The 15,705-nt window shown below is 41.2% G+C and overlaps 1 protein-coding gene across 7 annotated transcripts in view; it reads right to left on the reverse strand.

Annotated features, from left to right (window-relative positions):
• LOC144754122 (butyrophilin subfamily 3 member A3-like) overlaps nt 1–15,705 on the reverse strand; it is a 600,119-nt gene that overhangs the window by 505,894 nt on the left and 78,520 nt on the right. For 6 of the 7 annotated variants that reach the window (XM_078641692.1, XM_078641691.1, XM_078641694.1 and 3 more), the window contains exon 4: nt 1,468–1,500. The exons of the other annotated variant lie outside the window; for it this stretch is intronic. In XM_078641692.1, coding sequence (XP_078497818.1) covers nt 1,468–1,500 — 33 coding nt within the window. The remainder of the gene's footprint in view (nt 1–1,467; nt 1,501–15,705) is intronic. 7 annotated transcript variants of the gene reach the window in all.

A 15,705-nucleotide genomic window follows, 5' to 3' on the forward strand; every position in this document is an offset into this window, starting at 1 on the left:
TGGCTGGGTCTAAACTGAGGTGGCATGGTGAGCGAAAAACAATGGATTGGGATGCTGTCCAGGGCGATCACAAGTGGTTGAGATTGATTCAGGCATTCCACCCATCACTTTGTTTTTTGATAACCTAAATGTGACCGGTATGCCTCAATGTGGATCCCAGTACTTACTGTGCCACCGGAATCAAGGTATACCTGACTGACAAGCCCATAATGAAGGCAGAACCAGTCCTCGGTTGCTTTCTTCCCAGTTAAGGGAGGTCCTGCCCTGGTAGTTGGAACTGGACTGTTCTGATTGGAGCAGGGTCAAGACTGATTTGCACATTTGGGTCTTGCCTCAGGTGAGTAAAAAATGATGGATTTGGACATGGATGAGAATAATCGCCACTGAATGGCATTAATTCAAGCATTCCATAAGTCACTTTGTTATATGATGACCTAAGTGTGACAGGTGTGCCCCGACGATGTTCTGTGCTCACCGTGTCACCGAAATCAAGGTGTTGATGGTTGATGAGCCCATAATAAGGGTGAAACCGGTCCTGGGTTGCTTGAGATCCACTCTCAGGAGGAACTGGCCTGGCAGTTCCGTCTGGACTGTTTGAAGCAGAGTCAAGACTGGTTTGCAAATGGCTGGGTACAAAATGAGAGTGACATGGCGGCCTTGAAATGAAAGATTGGGATGCGGCCCGGAGAGATAGCCAGTGGCTTAGATGAATTCAAGCTTTTCATCCAAAGCTTTGCTTTTGATGCCCTAAGTGTGACTGGTATACCCAGACATGGGTCCAGTGCTCTCTGTGCTACTGGAATCAAGCTATACCTGGCTGTCGAGCCCATAATAATGGCAAAACAGGTCCTGGGCCGCTTGTTTTCCGGTTGAGGGAGGTCCTAGCCTCACAGTTCCAGCTGGACTGTCCTGATTGGATGAGGGTAAAAAATGATCTGCATATGATTGGGTCCCAACTGAGGTGGCATGGTGGGGGGAAATTATAGATTGGGATGTGGCCCAGAGCGATCGCCAGTGCCTGAGAGTAATTCAAGCATTCCATCGATCACTTTGTTTTTTGATGCCACTACATTTGAGGTGTCATGCGAATCCTGTTTAAAATATACAGTGAAAACACAGGAACAACAGAACACAATGGGTGTTGTTCATGGTGCTTTTTTGGCACTATTTTTTTAGCACAAATGATGCCCTCACATACAAAAATTTACGCTGTTACTAATTTTACCCTAACATTTAGCGCAAATTAGCAGATTTGTATATCATTTAATTATGCATAATCTTGCATGATTCTTATGAAATGCCACTTATTTATACAAAAGCAAACTAAATGAGTTTCTAACACCTCTAAAAAGTAGTCCTTCCTTCAGTGTGAAAGCATATCAAAACATATGTTCTTACACTTGACCCCATCTCCACAGATTTCATATTTAGCTCATAAATATTAAAATTCACTAATATGTCATTTACCTCTTTCCTTCTCCAGGTCACAGGCTGAGGCTCCTGAGGGGAGAAGAGAAATATCAGACACAATCTACTTTGGAATGTTTCTATCTCATGATGAAGATGTGAGCACACACTGGTACATATCAAACACAACATTCACATTAGTTGCATTGCCACTTTCCCCATTTGGGGGTGAACGCTAAGAGCATCCACTGAATTCACACTTATATGAGTCATCATCTCCCTTCTTCTACCCCACAGTTAAAAGGGAACCATGGACAACAGACACCATACACTGAAATGTAATTCACAAGAGTAAAGCTCACAGCTCCCCAACAGCAAATCAGAACAAAGGACTATTGGAAGTATCACTGCAGCATATTACTATGTGGTCCTGGTGTGACAGATATTTGCCATGCAGCTGCGCCCCAGAGTCATGCTGCCCCTCAACAGATAGACCCATCAAAGTCAAAGTGTGTCTGGGGGAGTTTAGGGGGGCTGTTTAAGCATTAGGAAGGTCTTTCATAAAGTTGGTTGTTATCTCTAATGATATAATGAACACCACGTCATGAACTAGAAGACTGCAAAGAGTTATTTTCAGTAGTAATTCCCATTCAACAGATTGTATTGTTTTCATTGGCATTTGCCTGTGTTCCAATCCTTTTAAAGTAGTTATGAGTCCCATGGGCTTTGCCTGCCTACACAGACCTTACAGCACTCTGGAAAAGGATTTTTCTTATAGTGAAATGTTGTTCATATGAGCACAGTTTTACCTCCCTCCCCCCCCCCCAAGCCAATAAATGAGAACCAGAGATGATATAAATGATATGCTGAAATTCAGTTTACAGGAACATAATGTTGAATCGCGCGCTGAATCCAGGCTAGTAAACGAGGACCACTAAAATGGAGAGTGTACTTCTAAGTGATATTTGTCAGTGTATATCCCGGGCCACTAGAATTATGTGGCGGGGATGACTAATTTACGTGACAGTGGCAATGTTCCTGTATTTTTTGTCTTTTATTTGGCCTTCTTAACATGTGTTTTTACCGTCTGGGCAACGTGGCAACTTATTAATGCCAGGTTCATACCTAAGGACCAATTTATATGTGGTAATCACATGAGCGGATGCTGGTACTGGGAAGCAGAGCCGGCGGTGCAGCGTGGAGAGGATCCAGAAAACATATCTACTCAAAGAGATATCCGATGGCGAGTGTGCGTGCATGAACTCTAAGAGCCTTGAGATCATGGAACAAGCACCTCCGACAGGAGACTTTACTCTCCTTGACCTAGTTATTGACCTTAACCAGCATCATAGCATATCAATCAGTGGCGGTTCCTCTGCCAAGGAGGTGAAGCGTTGCCCCACTGCTTTTGGCAGTGAAAAAAAGGAAAAAGAAACTAATAATAACTCCAAGTAAGGAGTGGGGTGAATTTGCTCTCAGAGCAGTGGGAGGAGTGGGGTGCACTATGTAAGTGCACATGAGTGTTTTACCTGCCTTTCATGCGTTCTTTGCATGTTCTCCGTGCAGGCTGGATTACAACCTGCATGGAGAACATGCTCAGGCCCTCATTCCCTGTCTGAGCACCGAAGCACGGCACTCAGACCAATCACAACGCTGCATTGCAGAGTTGTGATTGGCTATGGGGATGCTGGGAGCACGGGTGTCTACTGTTTCCACAGAAGAAGCCAGGAAGTAGACAGAGAGGACGGTGGAGAGGTGGCGGCCGGATGGACAGCTGGCGGATAAGTGATTTGTTTTTTACCCGCCTTCCCCACTTCCCCGATCCACGCCCCACTGCGGCTTCTCGGGAGCAGCCACCACTGCATATCAACTGCATCACCTGTGAGGTAAGCACTCCTTTGGGCCACATCCCTCAGCCTAGGATGCAACTCTTTAACATTACACTGAGAATCTCTTTACCACTTGAAAGACGTCTGCTACTCTATCACTGGAGATAAATCTGCTCTAATCCAATCAGTACTCTGAATCATTACAGTGTTTAGAGAGAGTTCTGCCCTCTAATTTGGCTCACTAGAAAAAATCAGTCAGCAATTCAGATCCTATTTTAGATTCTCTCCTGACCATATTAAAGTCCTAGACCCGGTGTACAGTCATAATATCGAGTCAATTATTTCGACTGGACAGAATATCGAGTAAAAAATATAGAATGGACATAATATCGACTAGACATAATATAGACAACAAAAATATCGACTAGAGAAAATTAATATCGAATAGAATGGACATAATATCGAATCAAAAATATAGAATGGACATAATATCGACTAGACATAATATAGACAACAAAAATATCGAATTTAAGGTAAGTTAATAATAATTTTTATTTTTTGTGTAATATAAGTCTGTAGCGGGTTGTGGGTTTATAGGGGAATAGGGTGGGAAGTAATTTAATTCTAATTAATTAAATATGTTAATTTATTTATTGATATATATTTAGAATTAATTGTTAATTAATTATTAATTGGTAATTAATTAAAATATAATTGGTAATTAATTATAATTGATTAATTGATAAATATTTTAATTTTAGTAATTTATTTTCTGTAGCGGGTTGTGGGTTTATAGGGGAATAGGGTGGGAAGTAATTTAATTATAATTAATTAAATATGTTAATTTATTTATTGATAATAATTTAGAATTAATTGTTAATTAATTATTAATTGGTAATTAATTAAAATATAATTGGTAATTAATTATAATTGATTAATTGATAAATATTTTAATTTTAGTAATTTATTTTCTGTAGCGGGTTGTGGGTTTATAGGGGAATAGGGTGGGAAGTAATTTAATTATAATTAATTAAATATGTTAATTTATTTATTGATATTTTTTAAAAATTAATTGTTAATTAATTATTAATTGGTAATTAATTAAAATATAATTGGTAATTAATTATAATTGATTAATTGATAAATATTTTAATTTTAGGGTTCAGGGTCAGTTTTCAGTTTTTGGGTAAAGGGGTATTTTTAGGGTTCAGGGTCAGTTTTCAGTTTTTGGGTAAAGGGGTATTTTTAGGGTTCAGGGTCAGTTTTCAGTTTTTGGGGTAAAGGGGTATTTTTAGGGTTCAGGGTCAGTTTTCAGTTTGTAGGTAAAGGGGTATTTTTAGGGTTCAGGGTCAGTTTTCAGTTTTTGGGTAAAGGGGTATTTTTAGGGTTCAGGGTCAGTTTTCAGTTTTTGGGTAAAGGGGTATTTTTAGGGTTCAGGGTCAGTTTTCAGTTTTTGGGTAAAGGGGTATTTTTAGGGTTCAGGGTCAGTTTTCAGTTTTTGGGGTAAAGGGGTATTTTTAGGGTTCAGGGACAGTTTTCAGTTTTTGGGGTAAAGGGGTATTTTTAGGGTTCAGGGTCAGTTTTCAGTTTTTGGGTAAAGGGGTATTTTTAGGGTTCAGGGTCAGTTTTCAGTTTTTGGGTAAAGGGGTATTTTTAGGGTTCAGGGTCAGTTTTCAGTTTTTGGGGTAAAGGGGTATTTTTAGGGTTCAGGGTCAGTTTTCAGTTTGTAGGTAAAGGGGTATTTTTAGGGTTCAGGGTCAGTTTTCAGTTTTTGGGTAAAGGGGTATTTTTAGGGTTCAGGGTCAGTTTTCAGTTTTTGGGTAAAGGGGTATTTTTAGGGTTCAGGGTCAGTTTTCAGTTTTAGGGTAAAGGGGTATTTTTAGGGTTCAGGGTCAGTTTTCAGTTTTTGGGGTAAAGGGGTATTTTTAGGGTTCAGGGTCAGTTTTCAGTTTTTGGGTAAAGGGGTATTTTTAGGGTTCAGGGTCAGTTTTCAGTTTTTGGGGTAAAGGGGTATTTTTAGGGTTCAGGGTCAGTTTTCGGGTAAAGGGGTATTTTTAGGGTTCAGGGTCAGTTTTCAGTTTATGGGTAAAGGGGTATTTTTAGGGTTCAGGGTCAGTTTTGGGTTTTTGGGGTACAGGGGTACTTTGTAAAAATAAAGTAAAATTACATTTAAATTACATTTATTTAATAAAATTAAATTATATTAAATTAAATTATAATATTTTTTATTAATTTATATTAAAAAAATTATTATATACTTACCAATACTTATGTTGTAATGGTATGCGTTGTAAAGGTATATGCGTTGTAAAATCTTGCGTTGTAAATGTATGCGTTGTAAAAGTTTTTGCGTTGTAAAAGTTTTGTTGTAATGGTAGGCGTTGTAAAAGTATGCGTTGTAACGTCATACATCCCTGGAGTGGGAATAGTAATTTTAACCTCTACGCTATCCAGCGCTTTCCCTACTGTTGCACCCACTGGAGTGGGAGTAGTAAATTTTACCTCTACGCTATCCAACACTTTTGCTAATGTTGAACTCACTATAGTTGTAACAATAAATTTTAAACATTTTCTAAAATGTTATATATGTTTATTTAATAATATGTTTTTATATATATATATATATATATATATATATATATATATATATATGTATATGTGTGTGTGTAATTTTTGGTGATATAATTTTTTTAATTATATAAATTATTTATTAAAATTACATTTTTTTAATAATTATTTCTAAGTTTATATTAAATATATTTATTACTATATTAGTTTTAACTTAATTTTAAGACATTTAAAAAAATCGATATTTTGACAGTCTATATTTTTGTAAGTCGATATTTTGGAGTCGATATTTTGGTACTTACCTGTTTGAAGATAGGGAGTCGATATTTTGTCAATCGATATTTTTGACTCGATATTTGTGTATCTCGATATTTGTGTCGTCGATATTATGTCAGTGATCCCCTAGACCCAGGATAAAAGGGTTTTATCGGATATTACTACCTGGTGCCCCCCCCCACTTCCATGTAAAGAAAGCGGGAGGGAATCTTTTGCTGTCCCTCACAACCAGTTGTCCAACAGGGTAAATCAAGTAGGGTACCTCTGTCTAGCTCTCGATTCAGGAAGTTTGGACCATAAGCTGGTTCTCTGTATTATCAGAAAAGGAACAACAAGCCTCCATTTTGAAGGCGAATGAGCTGTTCTTCTCCCTGAAAAATTTCTTAGAGCTTTTGTCAATGGAATCAGTAACTGGGCTCACCTCTCTCACCTCAGGCTGTGTCCCAGACTCCCTTCAACTAGGACAAATAACACCCATTCTCAAGAAACCAGGGGCCGACCCTAATGATCTGAACAACCTCAGACCTATCTCAAACCTCCCATTCCTTGCAAAAACATTGGAGTCATGTGTTCTCCACCAACTCAATAAACACATTGATGAGTTCAACCTCCTTCACACCTTTCAATCGGGATTCAGGAAAGGCTGTAGCACTGAAACATCCATACTCAACGTCTCGGATGACATTCGCAAAGCCGTAGATGATGGTGATGCCTGCCTACTCATCCTTATTGACCTATCTGTTGCATTCGACAAAGTTAATCATCCAGCTCTTCTAGAGACCTTGTCGAAGCGCTCCGGCATAAATGGTACCCTACTCAAATGGTTCACCTCATTCCTCCAGCATCGCTCGCAACATATTAAAATCAAATCCTGTCTCTCGAAGCCAACTAAAGTCACACTTGGGGTACCACAAGGCTCAATCCTCTCCCCGTCCCTCTTCAATCTCTTCATGGAGCCCCTCACAATCATCTTGAAAAAAGCTGGAGTGAGTTACCACCTTTACGCGGATGACACCCAAATCTATTTCAAAATCAAGTCCCCCGATGACATCCAGCACCTCAATACCACTCTAACGGAGATCCAAACTTGGTTCAACTTCAATCACTTAAAGCTCAACCCAGATAAAACGGGACTGATCCTATTCTCTCCAAAAAGCAGCCATTGTCCTATCCAAGAGTGGCTCAAGAATCTGGTTGCCCTAAACTGCCCCCTCGTTCTATCCGACTCAGTTAAGTCTCTAGGCATCACCCTTGACAAGAACCTATCAATGGAGGCCCACATCAAAAACTCTGCAAAAAGTGCTCTTTTCTCTCTAAAACACCTCAAGAAATTGAAACCTTTTCTTCCCCATGATGACCTCAAGACAGTAGTTCAATCCCTGGTTCTCTCTAAAATCGACTACGGGACCGACATCCTTACAGGGACTCCAAAAGCTCACCTAGCCCCTCTAAGGGCAGTGCTGAACATGGCCACTCGACTTGTATCTGGAGTAAAAAGATTTGATCACATCACTCCAGCTCTCAACTCCCTCAAATGGCTTCCCATGGAAGGGAGATGTATTTACAAGCTGGCCTGCATCGCATACAAAACTCTCCACTCTCCGGCCCCCAACTACCTGAACAACAAACTGGTAAGAGCAGGTCAAGCCAGAACACTGAGAAGCTCCAACTCACTCCTTCTCATTCCGCCAAAAATGAAAAAGAAAACCACCCAAATACCGTTCTTTTTCTGGCAACTCTCCCAGGATATGGAACGCTTTCCCTGGAGTCCTCAGATGCAACCCCTCCTTCTCCTGTTTCAAAAGGGACCTCAAACTCCATCTCCTTAACAAATACTTGCCTGAACAACGTCAACTAACCTAGACCTCAATATCCCGAATTGACTCCCATTCAAGGATTGTTGGTGATTGGACTATACTAATTCACCTTGTTTTCTTTTTTTCTCTCCCCCTCCGTTGCACACTTATTTATTGTTCATGCTGTATTCTTTATCCTTGTTTTTCCTACTTACTGTCAGCCTTCTAGGTAATGTAAGGCCCTTCGGTTTTGAACAATATGTATGTGAAGCGCTCTGATACCTGCGGGTCTAGCTAGCGCTATACAAAACTTTTTAAAAAGTTGAGAACGAAGACAATGTTCCAATGTTGGAAAGGATGGTTGTTCTTCCCCACAACAGGCTACCAGCCATTCATCGTGGCAACAGGCTGAGGATATCCTGGCCTCTCCAAATGGAGATCTTCCCCCAGCTGTCTCCTCCTTCTCCCTGAATCTACAAGTTAAGATATTTTCCTACAATGTGGTGGACAATATATTTTATAGTTGAGAAAAAGTGAGGGCTAACATCTTGTATAATGTTTTGAATGTGCCTTTTTCATTGAAATGTATTGGCATCTTGACCAAGAAATCTTAGAGTGCTTTACTAATATTGATGAATGGCAGATGGCTCAAAGAATTATTATTTGCCTCATGCCAATTGAGAACTCATGGGCATCTAGGAGGGCAGAGTAATTTTCAATTTAAAAGTGGTATTAAGAATAATCCTATAAAATGTTGACATGCTACACAGTCAAGTCATCAATTTAATTTCCCTTTAGGAGGAGAAGGATAGCAGAATCTTCTTCCCCAAAATCTTTTGGTGAGACATTTTGGCCTTCATACCTCACAGTATCACCATCACTGTAATCTATGCTAAATGAGAATATAACAATTCTGCTGCTGTCTCTGGTAAAGAGGGTAGGAGTGTATCGCTGCCAGGATAGGAGGGGTGGTGGAACGCTCTGGATACAGAAGATGAGACAGGGAGATGCTATTTTAAAGAAGTTAATCTTAATTGTAAGAGTGCCATGGGGTTAAACAGCAATAGACACACCTAGTAATGGCCAAAGCTAAAGACTGCTTTTGTGAAATACAGCAGAACATCTGAGTGATGGTAATAAATGGTGTTTCTGAACAATCTGCTGGCCGATACAATAAGCACCCAGTAAACTTGGTCAACTAACTGTTTTGTGCTAGAAAGGTGCTTTGTTTTAAGGTGTGTCACAATCCCCTCCAAGAGGGGGCATGCAAAAGTGTGGGGTTGCATTTCTTTTGAACAATAATTTCAATTGACTTGCAGTCATTTTGTCCATGATTGGAATTTAATCCTTGCCATAAAAATATACTACAAGGACGTCAAGATACCAACGAGTATCTTTTGGTGGTGAACGCATATATCCCCACCAACTCGGTGCATGTCAAGTAACCACATTTTTCACCTTTATCTATGGCATTAGGGAGTGAATTAAATGTAAATACATAATATTGGTTGGTGACTTTATGCCACAGTATCCACCCATGCCCTTAGGTTATTTGAAAATGAGGACAAAGATGTAGCATTAAAAATTAGACCTTCAATCTTCCCTCTCAATAGTAAAACTCATAAAAAAGGTGTTCTCCTTTTGAAGTACTAAGAAAAAAGTCATTCGTAATACTCAATGGAAGAATTGAGAATGAGATTTCCACACATTTTACACTTAAATCTACTGTTTTCTGTTCACTCATTGACTATGTAGCTGTCCCTTTTGTTAGGGAGAAGAGAACAGATTTTGCCGTAAAATCCATTTCCTCCTCACAGTATGCTTGCCACAGTGAACGTAATTTGCCATACATCGAAGATTATATTTAGGCTTGCCCTGCATTATTTTGGCTCACAGCCTGGAAACATCCATTGGCACAACTAACTAGGGAGCTTATATTAGACTGGTTAAAATGTGATAGGGGCATGGAAATACCTTGGTTAGCTGCTGTTCACAAAAGCCTAACTAGCGTAAATTCTTCAGATTCTGCCATTATAACTAAGAAAACACTTCAAACCGCTTTATATGCATCATATAGAAATGTTAGACACGACAAAGAGATTCAGAAAACCCCTGTTGCTAGATATATGCATATTGAGAACATCTCCCACGCTCCATCTAGCTATTTCCTGAAACCTATTGGCCGTTGGGAAAGGGGTTTACTTTTTCGGTTGAGGATTGATACAATGAAATTCATGCTCTGCTTTCCTGTGGGGTACAACCCTAACCTTGATTATTTGTCATGTCCCTGTAATAGTCAATATAAACAATCTATGTTGCATTTTTTATTCTTTTGTAGTTACTATTTAATACATACCAAAAGGTTTTTGATACCATATTTTAAGGCTGTACCTGTGATTGATCACAAGGCAGCATATGGGAAGGCTATTGCTTTGGAAGATGAAGAGCTAATCTTCCGGGTGGGATCCTTTTTGAAAGTGGCAGTGTGCACCTGTAACTCAATGTGCACCCCCTGAAATATGCTAATTTTATTTTGGTTTTAATCATAATTGTACCCTTGGTAAATAAACCCCCTGATGAATTTCTCTTTTGTATCAATATCTTTTCTTTTTATGTTTTAACTGGAACGTTTTGTGCCCCCTTTGGTATTGGCTAATTTTTATTGTATATGTTTTATTGATATATTCTTGTATCCAAATAAAGATATTGAATTAAATTGAATTGCATTGTTACTTTTAGTATGATTTGTGAAATGAATGTCAATGATAAATCCCTTGGTGATCTTAAAGCACTCTCCTTTATGAACAATTTTGTTCAAAAGGGAGTAGGGTCTTGGAACCTCAAAGAAACAACAGTAAAAATTTGCTAAATCAAATGGTAGAACTCATTGGAATATGAAGCTAACTGCTAAAGTAAAAGAATCTTTGATGCATTAACAGGTTGTTTTACCCAAAGAGACCACATTATATTCCTTTTGGCCACCTAAATAGGGATTTGAATAGACTTGTGAAAGCGGTTTGAGCTTCAAGAAGGTGCCTCCCTTAAGAACACAGAAAGATTTTTGGGAGATCATTTGTAGCTGCTGTGGTTGTAGAATAAACTCTTTTCCAAATCCAATTATGGAAGATGAATCGCAAATTACATTTGTGATCTGTATGCTAGGAATGATGATGTAGAGTTGCCTATTACCTCTCTCGTTTCCTCCCTATACCTGCATCATCATTTGGCCCTGAGTCAACAAACAAAGGAGATCGAGGCTAATATTGGGAGACTGAGAGTCTCTGGGGAGATGAGGAGATGGTACCCCATGAGATTACCCTCTCAGTAATTAAAATAGAAAACTCACTTTGGGTACTTTTCTTACTCCTCTTTTTGTACACTGTTACCACCATAGCATAATTCCCCTTTTCTGGCCTGGAGCATTCTAGTTCCTTTACATAAAATGGGCCCCAAAATAGCCCCTCTAAATGCAGTCAAATTGCCATACTTGGTGCGGTAGGAAGAATATTTGACAGAAGTATACTTGATCATCTTTCAGTGTGGGTGGAGGATCAAAGATGTTCCCTGTTGAACAAGCGTGGTTTGGGATGAATTTACAGCATGCTAGAAAGCATCTTTATACTGAAACTAAGGCCTGATTATGATTTCGGGCAGTGGGACCGCAGCCCGACATCACGGCAGTCGTAAGACTGCCTGACATGCAGGTGTTCCGACTGCCAAATTGTGATATGACCGCTGGTGTGATGGTGAGAAATTGTCCTTTTCTATTGTGGCTTGTGCTGAGGTCCAGCTTAAGGGCTGCAGCACATGTCGCATCCATCCATTCACTGTGTGCCATACACCATGTGGTGCATGGCACACTGTTCATGGTTGTGTGTGGGTGCACTACATGTGTCACCAGGGCAACATTTCGGCCCTGTTTGGGACGCCCAATTGCCATTAATGACAGCCTTTCCATGGTAGTGGGACTGCCATGAAAAGGCTGTGGGAAATGGTAACCATAATCCAGATGGTGGTACCTGGTGAGCACCACAGCCATTAAGGGAATATGATTACGACCGTCACCCCGGAGGGATCGTAGATCCTGTAGAAAGCAGTGGTCTCTCCCTCCACAGTTTCTGTTGCGACCGCCTGCATCAAAATGAGGGGAGACATTGTTTACTTTGCATGCGTTACATCGCATGCCATTACAACGCGGTTGTTACAATCACTGCGTTACATCGCATACGATTACATTGCAAGTTGTTACTACGACTTGCTGTTGGGGGCAGAAGGTGTTGGATTTATGGACCCATCTGGGCCAAACGGCAGAAACATGTTGACCACCTTCATTAGGGTGAGGGGACAACAAATTCCCCATCTCACCGTCCACCTTTTTCATACCATATAGCTACCCGTCCTATTGAAATGTATTTGGTAACTGTAATGGTTTTTAGTTCACTCTCTTTTCACGGGCCCTTCTAGTTTAGAAGTGCCTACCTGTTGTCAGGTGAAGGCCCAACCTCTACCAAACCGAGTTTCTAGAGGGCAAGGACTGCTGATGATGAAGCATGACACCTGATGGTATGTGAGGCCAGTCCTTCACTTTTTGTGCGATGTCCACAATTCAGTTTTAGAGTACCCTCGGTCACTGACTGGGAGTGGCCCCATTTGTGTTGAACATTTTGTGTTGGAGGCTGGCCTGCTCCTAGCACCCCGCGCCTCTAGTTCCCTCCTCCAGGATTCCCCTGGGGTTAGTGTGGTTCCAAAGTGACTAAGCCCAGCCCAAGAGGACCTAAAAAACAGGACCAGGACCACTGGATGCAGTACAAGGTGGACCAAAATGACTAACCCTGGGCGAAGTAATACGCTATGCTTGCGTAGTTTTGCAAGTTTGCGCTACTTCGCACTACGTAAATTTCACATAGCACTGTGCAAACACGAGTAGCGGTCATTTTTTGCTTGCTCGTGGTCCTCAGCATCAAGTTGGCGACCAAGAGCGAGCAAAATGACATCCTGGCAAGACTTTTTCCTTGATCGCGATTGCGAGCATGGAAAATAAACCTCCAAATGAGATTCTCAACGCGGGGAGGTCACGTTTCGTGATGAGACACTACCAATCCGCATTGGGAAAGCTGCAGCTCGAGTAGAAATCTACTCGAGCCGCAGAAAACGACCACTTGCACTGTGCAAGATGCAGTTTTCACTGATTGCACCGTGCGGACAAGCATCTGGCACTGTGTAATCAGTGCAAACAGCATTTTGCACAGTGCACTACGCAGTTTGCGTAGCTCGCGTAGTGCAAAGTGTATTTTGCATAGCTACTCGTAGCGCTACTACGCGATCTACGCACAGGGTTAAAAATGACCAGGGCAAGAAGAATCAAGAAGGCCCAAAACAGGATCACTAGGACTGCTAGTTCTATAGAACCAGGTAACAGGGCTTGGTGGATAAGTTCCCAGCATCCCAGCAGGATTAGGGTGCGGCTCAGTAGTACCAGGATCAGGTGATCCAGGAAGGGCTAATGCAAGGATGAGCCAGGAGCGGGGCCAGGCAGAGCAAGGTCATGTAGGACTGCAACAAGGAGCACCAGATTCAGGAAACCAGTACCAAGGTGACCAAAACTAGTTAGACCAGGGTCAGGATAATGATGAGAGGAGCTAAAACATCCCAGAAATGCAGGACTTTGAACAGGGATAGGAGGAGCAAAACATCTAAAGGCACAGAAGGACCTGAAAGAGAAGGAAAAAGACCGGGAAAAGAAAACACCAATGTGAGTCTTGGCCACATGCATTAGGGTATCCCTTTTGTTATTGTTCATGCTTCCTATGCTGCCAATCCAAAGAAACCGCTCAGCTCATGTAGTAAAACTGGTAAAAATATATTGAAAAATCAGAGAATGCAAAGTGAATAAAAGGCCAGGACTATTACACTTTGACCTCTGAGTGATAGAAGAAAGAGTTTGCTGCTGGCGCAGCATTCTGAGGGTATTTCTGAGGACCTAGGGACTGAAACTTGGCAGGAGAGTTTAAAGGTGAATGGGTAGAAATGAGTGTTGTCTGTAAAAGATGGCAGAAAGGGTTTGAGAAGCTCAGATGGCTGAAGTCAGGAAAAATAGTTAATGGCTAACATATGGCTAAAAGGGCTGGGGACATCAGCAAAGGAGATCTCAGGATCATAAGAAGGTTCTGATGGGCATGGGGGGAAAAAGGCACGAGATAGGTGGTCTCAGATGGCCCAAAGAACCCCAGATCTTTACACTGACATTCTAAGTGTTTGTGTTTGTATGCAGCATATGTAGCATGTATGCAGTAGTAAGACTTCTTGTGTGATGAAAGTCTAAGTGCAGAGAACATCACCACCAGATTAGACCATATAAAAGAAGAAGCATGGTGAGTGCCTGGATCAGCTAGAAAGGAGTGTCTCTGTGGTTAAAGATGCTCATACAGCCACTAATGAACATCTTTGAAATTTAAAAAAAGTTTTGAAGCTCATCAAAAATAGAGACTTGGAAGTTAGATCCAGGCGGAACAACATCTGCATAGTTGTACTCCCTGAAACCACTGCCATGGACAAAATGGACACCTGGTGGAAACCATGCTGCATTCTTTGTTTGGTGAACACTTGTCCTCGTTATTTCCAGTTGAATGGAGGCACCAATCCGTAGCCTTCCAGAGCTCTGGCCCAGCTAATAGTTGCCTGCCTTCTGAACTATAAGAGCAGGGACACCATCTTAAAAACGGCCCGGGAGCGCAGAGATGTGCAATATCAAGGGAATGCAATATCTCTCTATCCTGATTTTACATTGTCGGCTGCCAGTTGACTATTTCTTACAGCTAAAAGGCTTCTCCAGAATGCTGGGATGACACATTTTCACTGATTTTCTCAACCAAACTCTGTGTTCCCCCTGAATTTTAAACTTTTCATCGATCCCAAGGTTGTCTTAAACTCGCCTGCAATCTTGCCTTGGCTCAAGAAACTCACAAAACCATGCCAACCACTGTCACAGAGGACTGACGACATCTTTGTCCTCACCTACCAAAAACTGTTACATGCTAGTCAAGGCTCCAAGTGCTGGTGGCCTGCCACTCTTTGCCACCGCAGCCCTTTACATATTCATCCAATTCTGGTCCAAATGACCAGTGCACTGGCTGGGCTGTACTTGCTACCAGAACGTGATCACAGCAGATCCCACACTGACTTGATATAAGTGCAGGCAACCTCTTTGTTACACAATTGCCCACCTTGTAGCTTCATTGCTGTTTTCAGCCACAACCCTATGCGACTATGCAACTGTACAACTGTATTGAGTGGTGCCCATCAGCTAAGACTTCAACTGAGCATTTTCTGCTTTTTCCAGGGCACTCTAACTGTTTTAGAGATTCTCTATATCTTCTGGGTCAGTGAAACTTTAGATGCCACTGATTGCCAAACTAACTCCCAAGTTGGACTTATCAATTGCTGCTTCAAACTGAGCTGGAAAAACTCATGAGAGGTCATCAGCATTCAGCATTGTGTCCTACAGATTACAGGTCACACACCCTGGATTGTTTGTAAACTTCTCCTTCACCTTGGTGGTGCGTCCACCTGCCACCTGCCAGATTTATAAATGATCATTAAGTTGCCAATCATTTATAAAGCATTGCCAGGAAGTGCCGCCACAGCGGTTTCTGTCAATGAAGTTCACTGTTTGGAGTTCTCTCCAATGGCAAGGGGGGTGCTTAGCAGTTTTTAATGCCTATTATAGCCATGGTTTACCTTGCAGTGACAACTGACCTCTAATTACCTCCATCTGAATCAGGTGGGCGGAACGCAAAAGCTGCCTCCGACAGCCCCACTCTGCAAGGCTT

The sequence above is a fragment of the Lissotriton helveticus genome, chromosome 5_1, assembly GCF_964261635.1.
Source record: "Lissotriton helveticus chromosome 5_1, aLisHel1.1, whole genome shotgun sequence".
In the NCBI taxonomy this organism is placed as follows: Eukaryota; Metazoa; Chordata; class Amphibia; order Caudata; family Salamandridae; genus Lissotriton; species Lissotriton helveticus.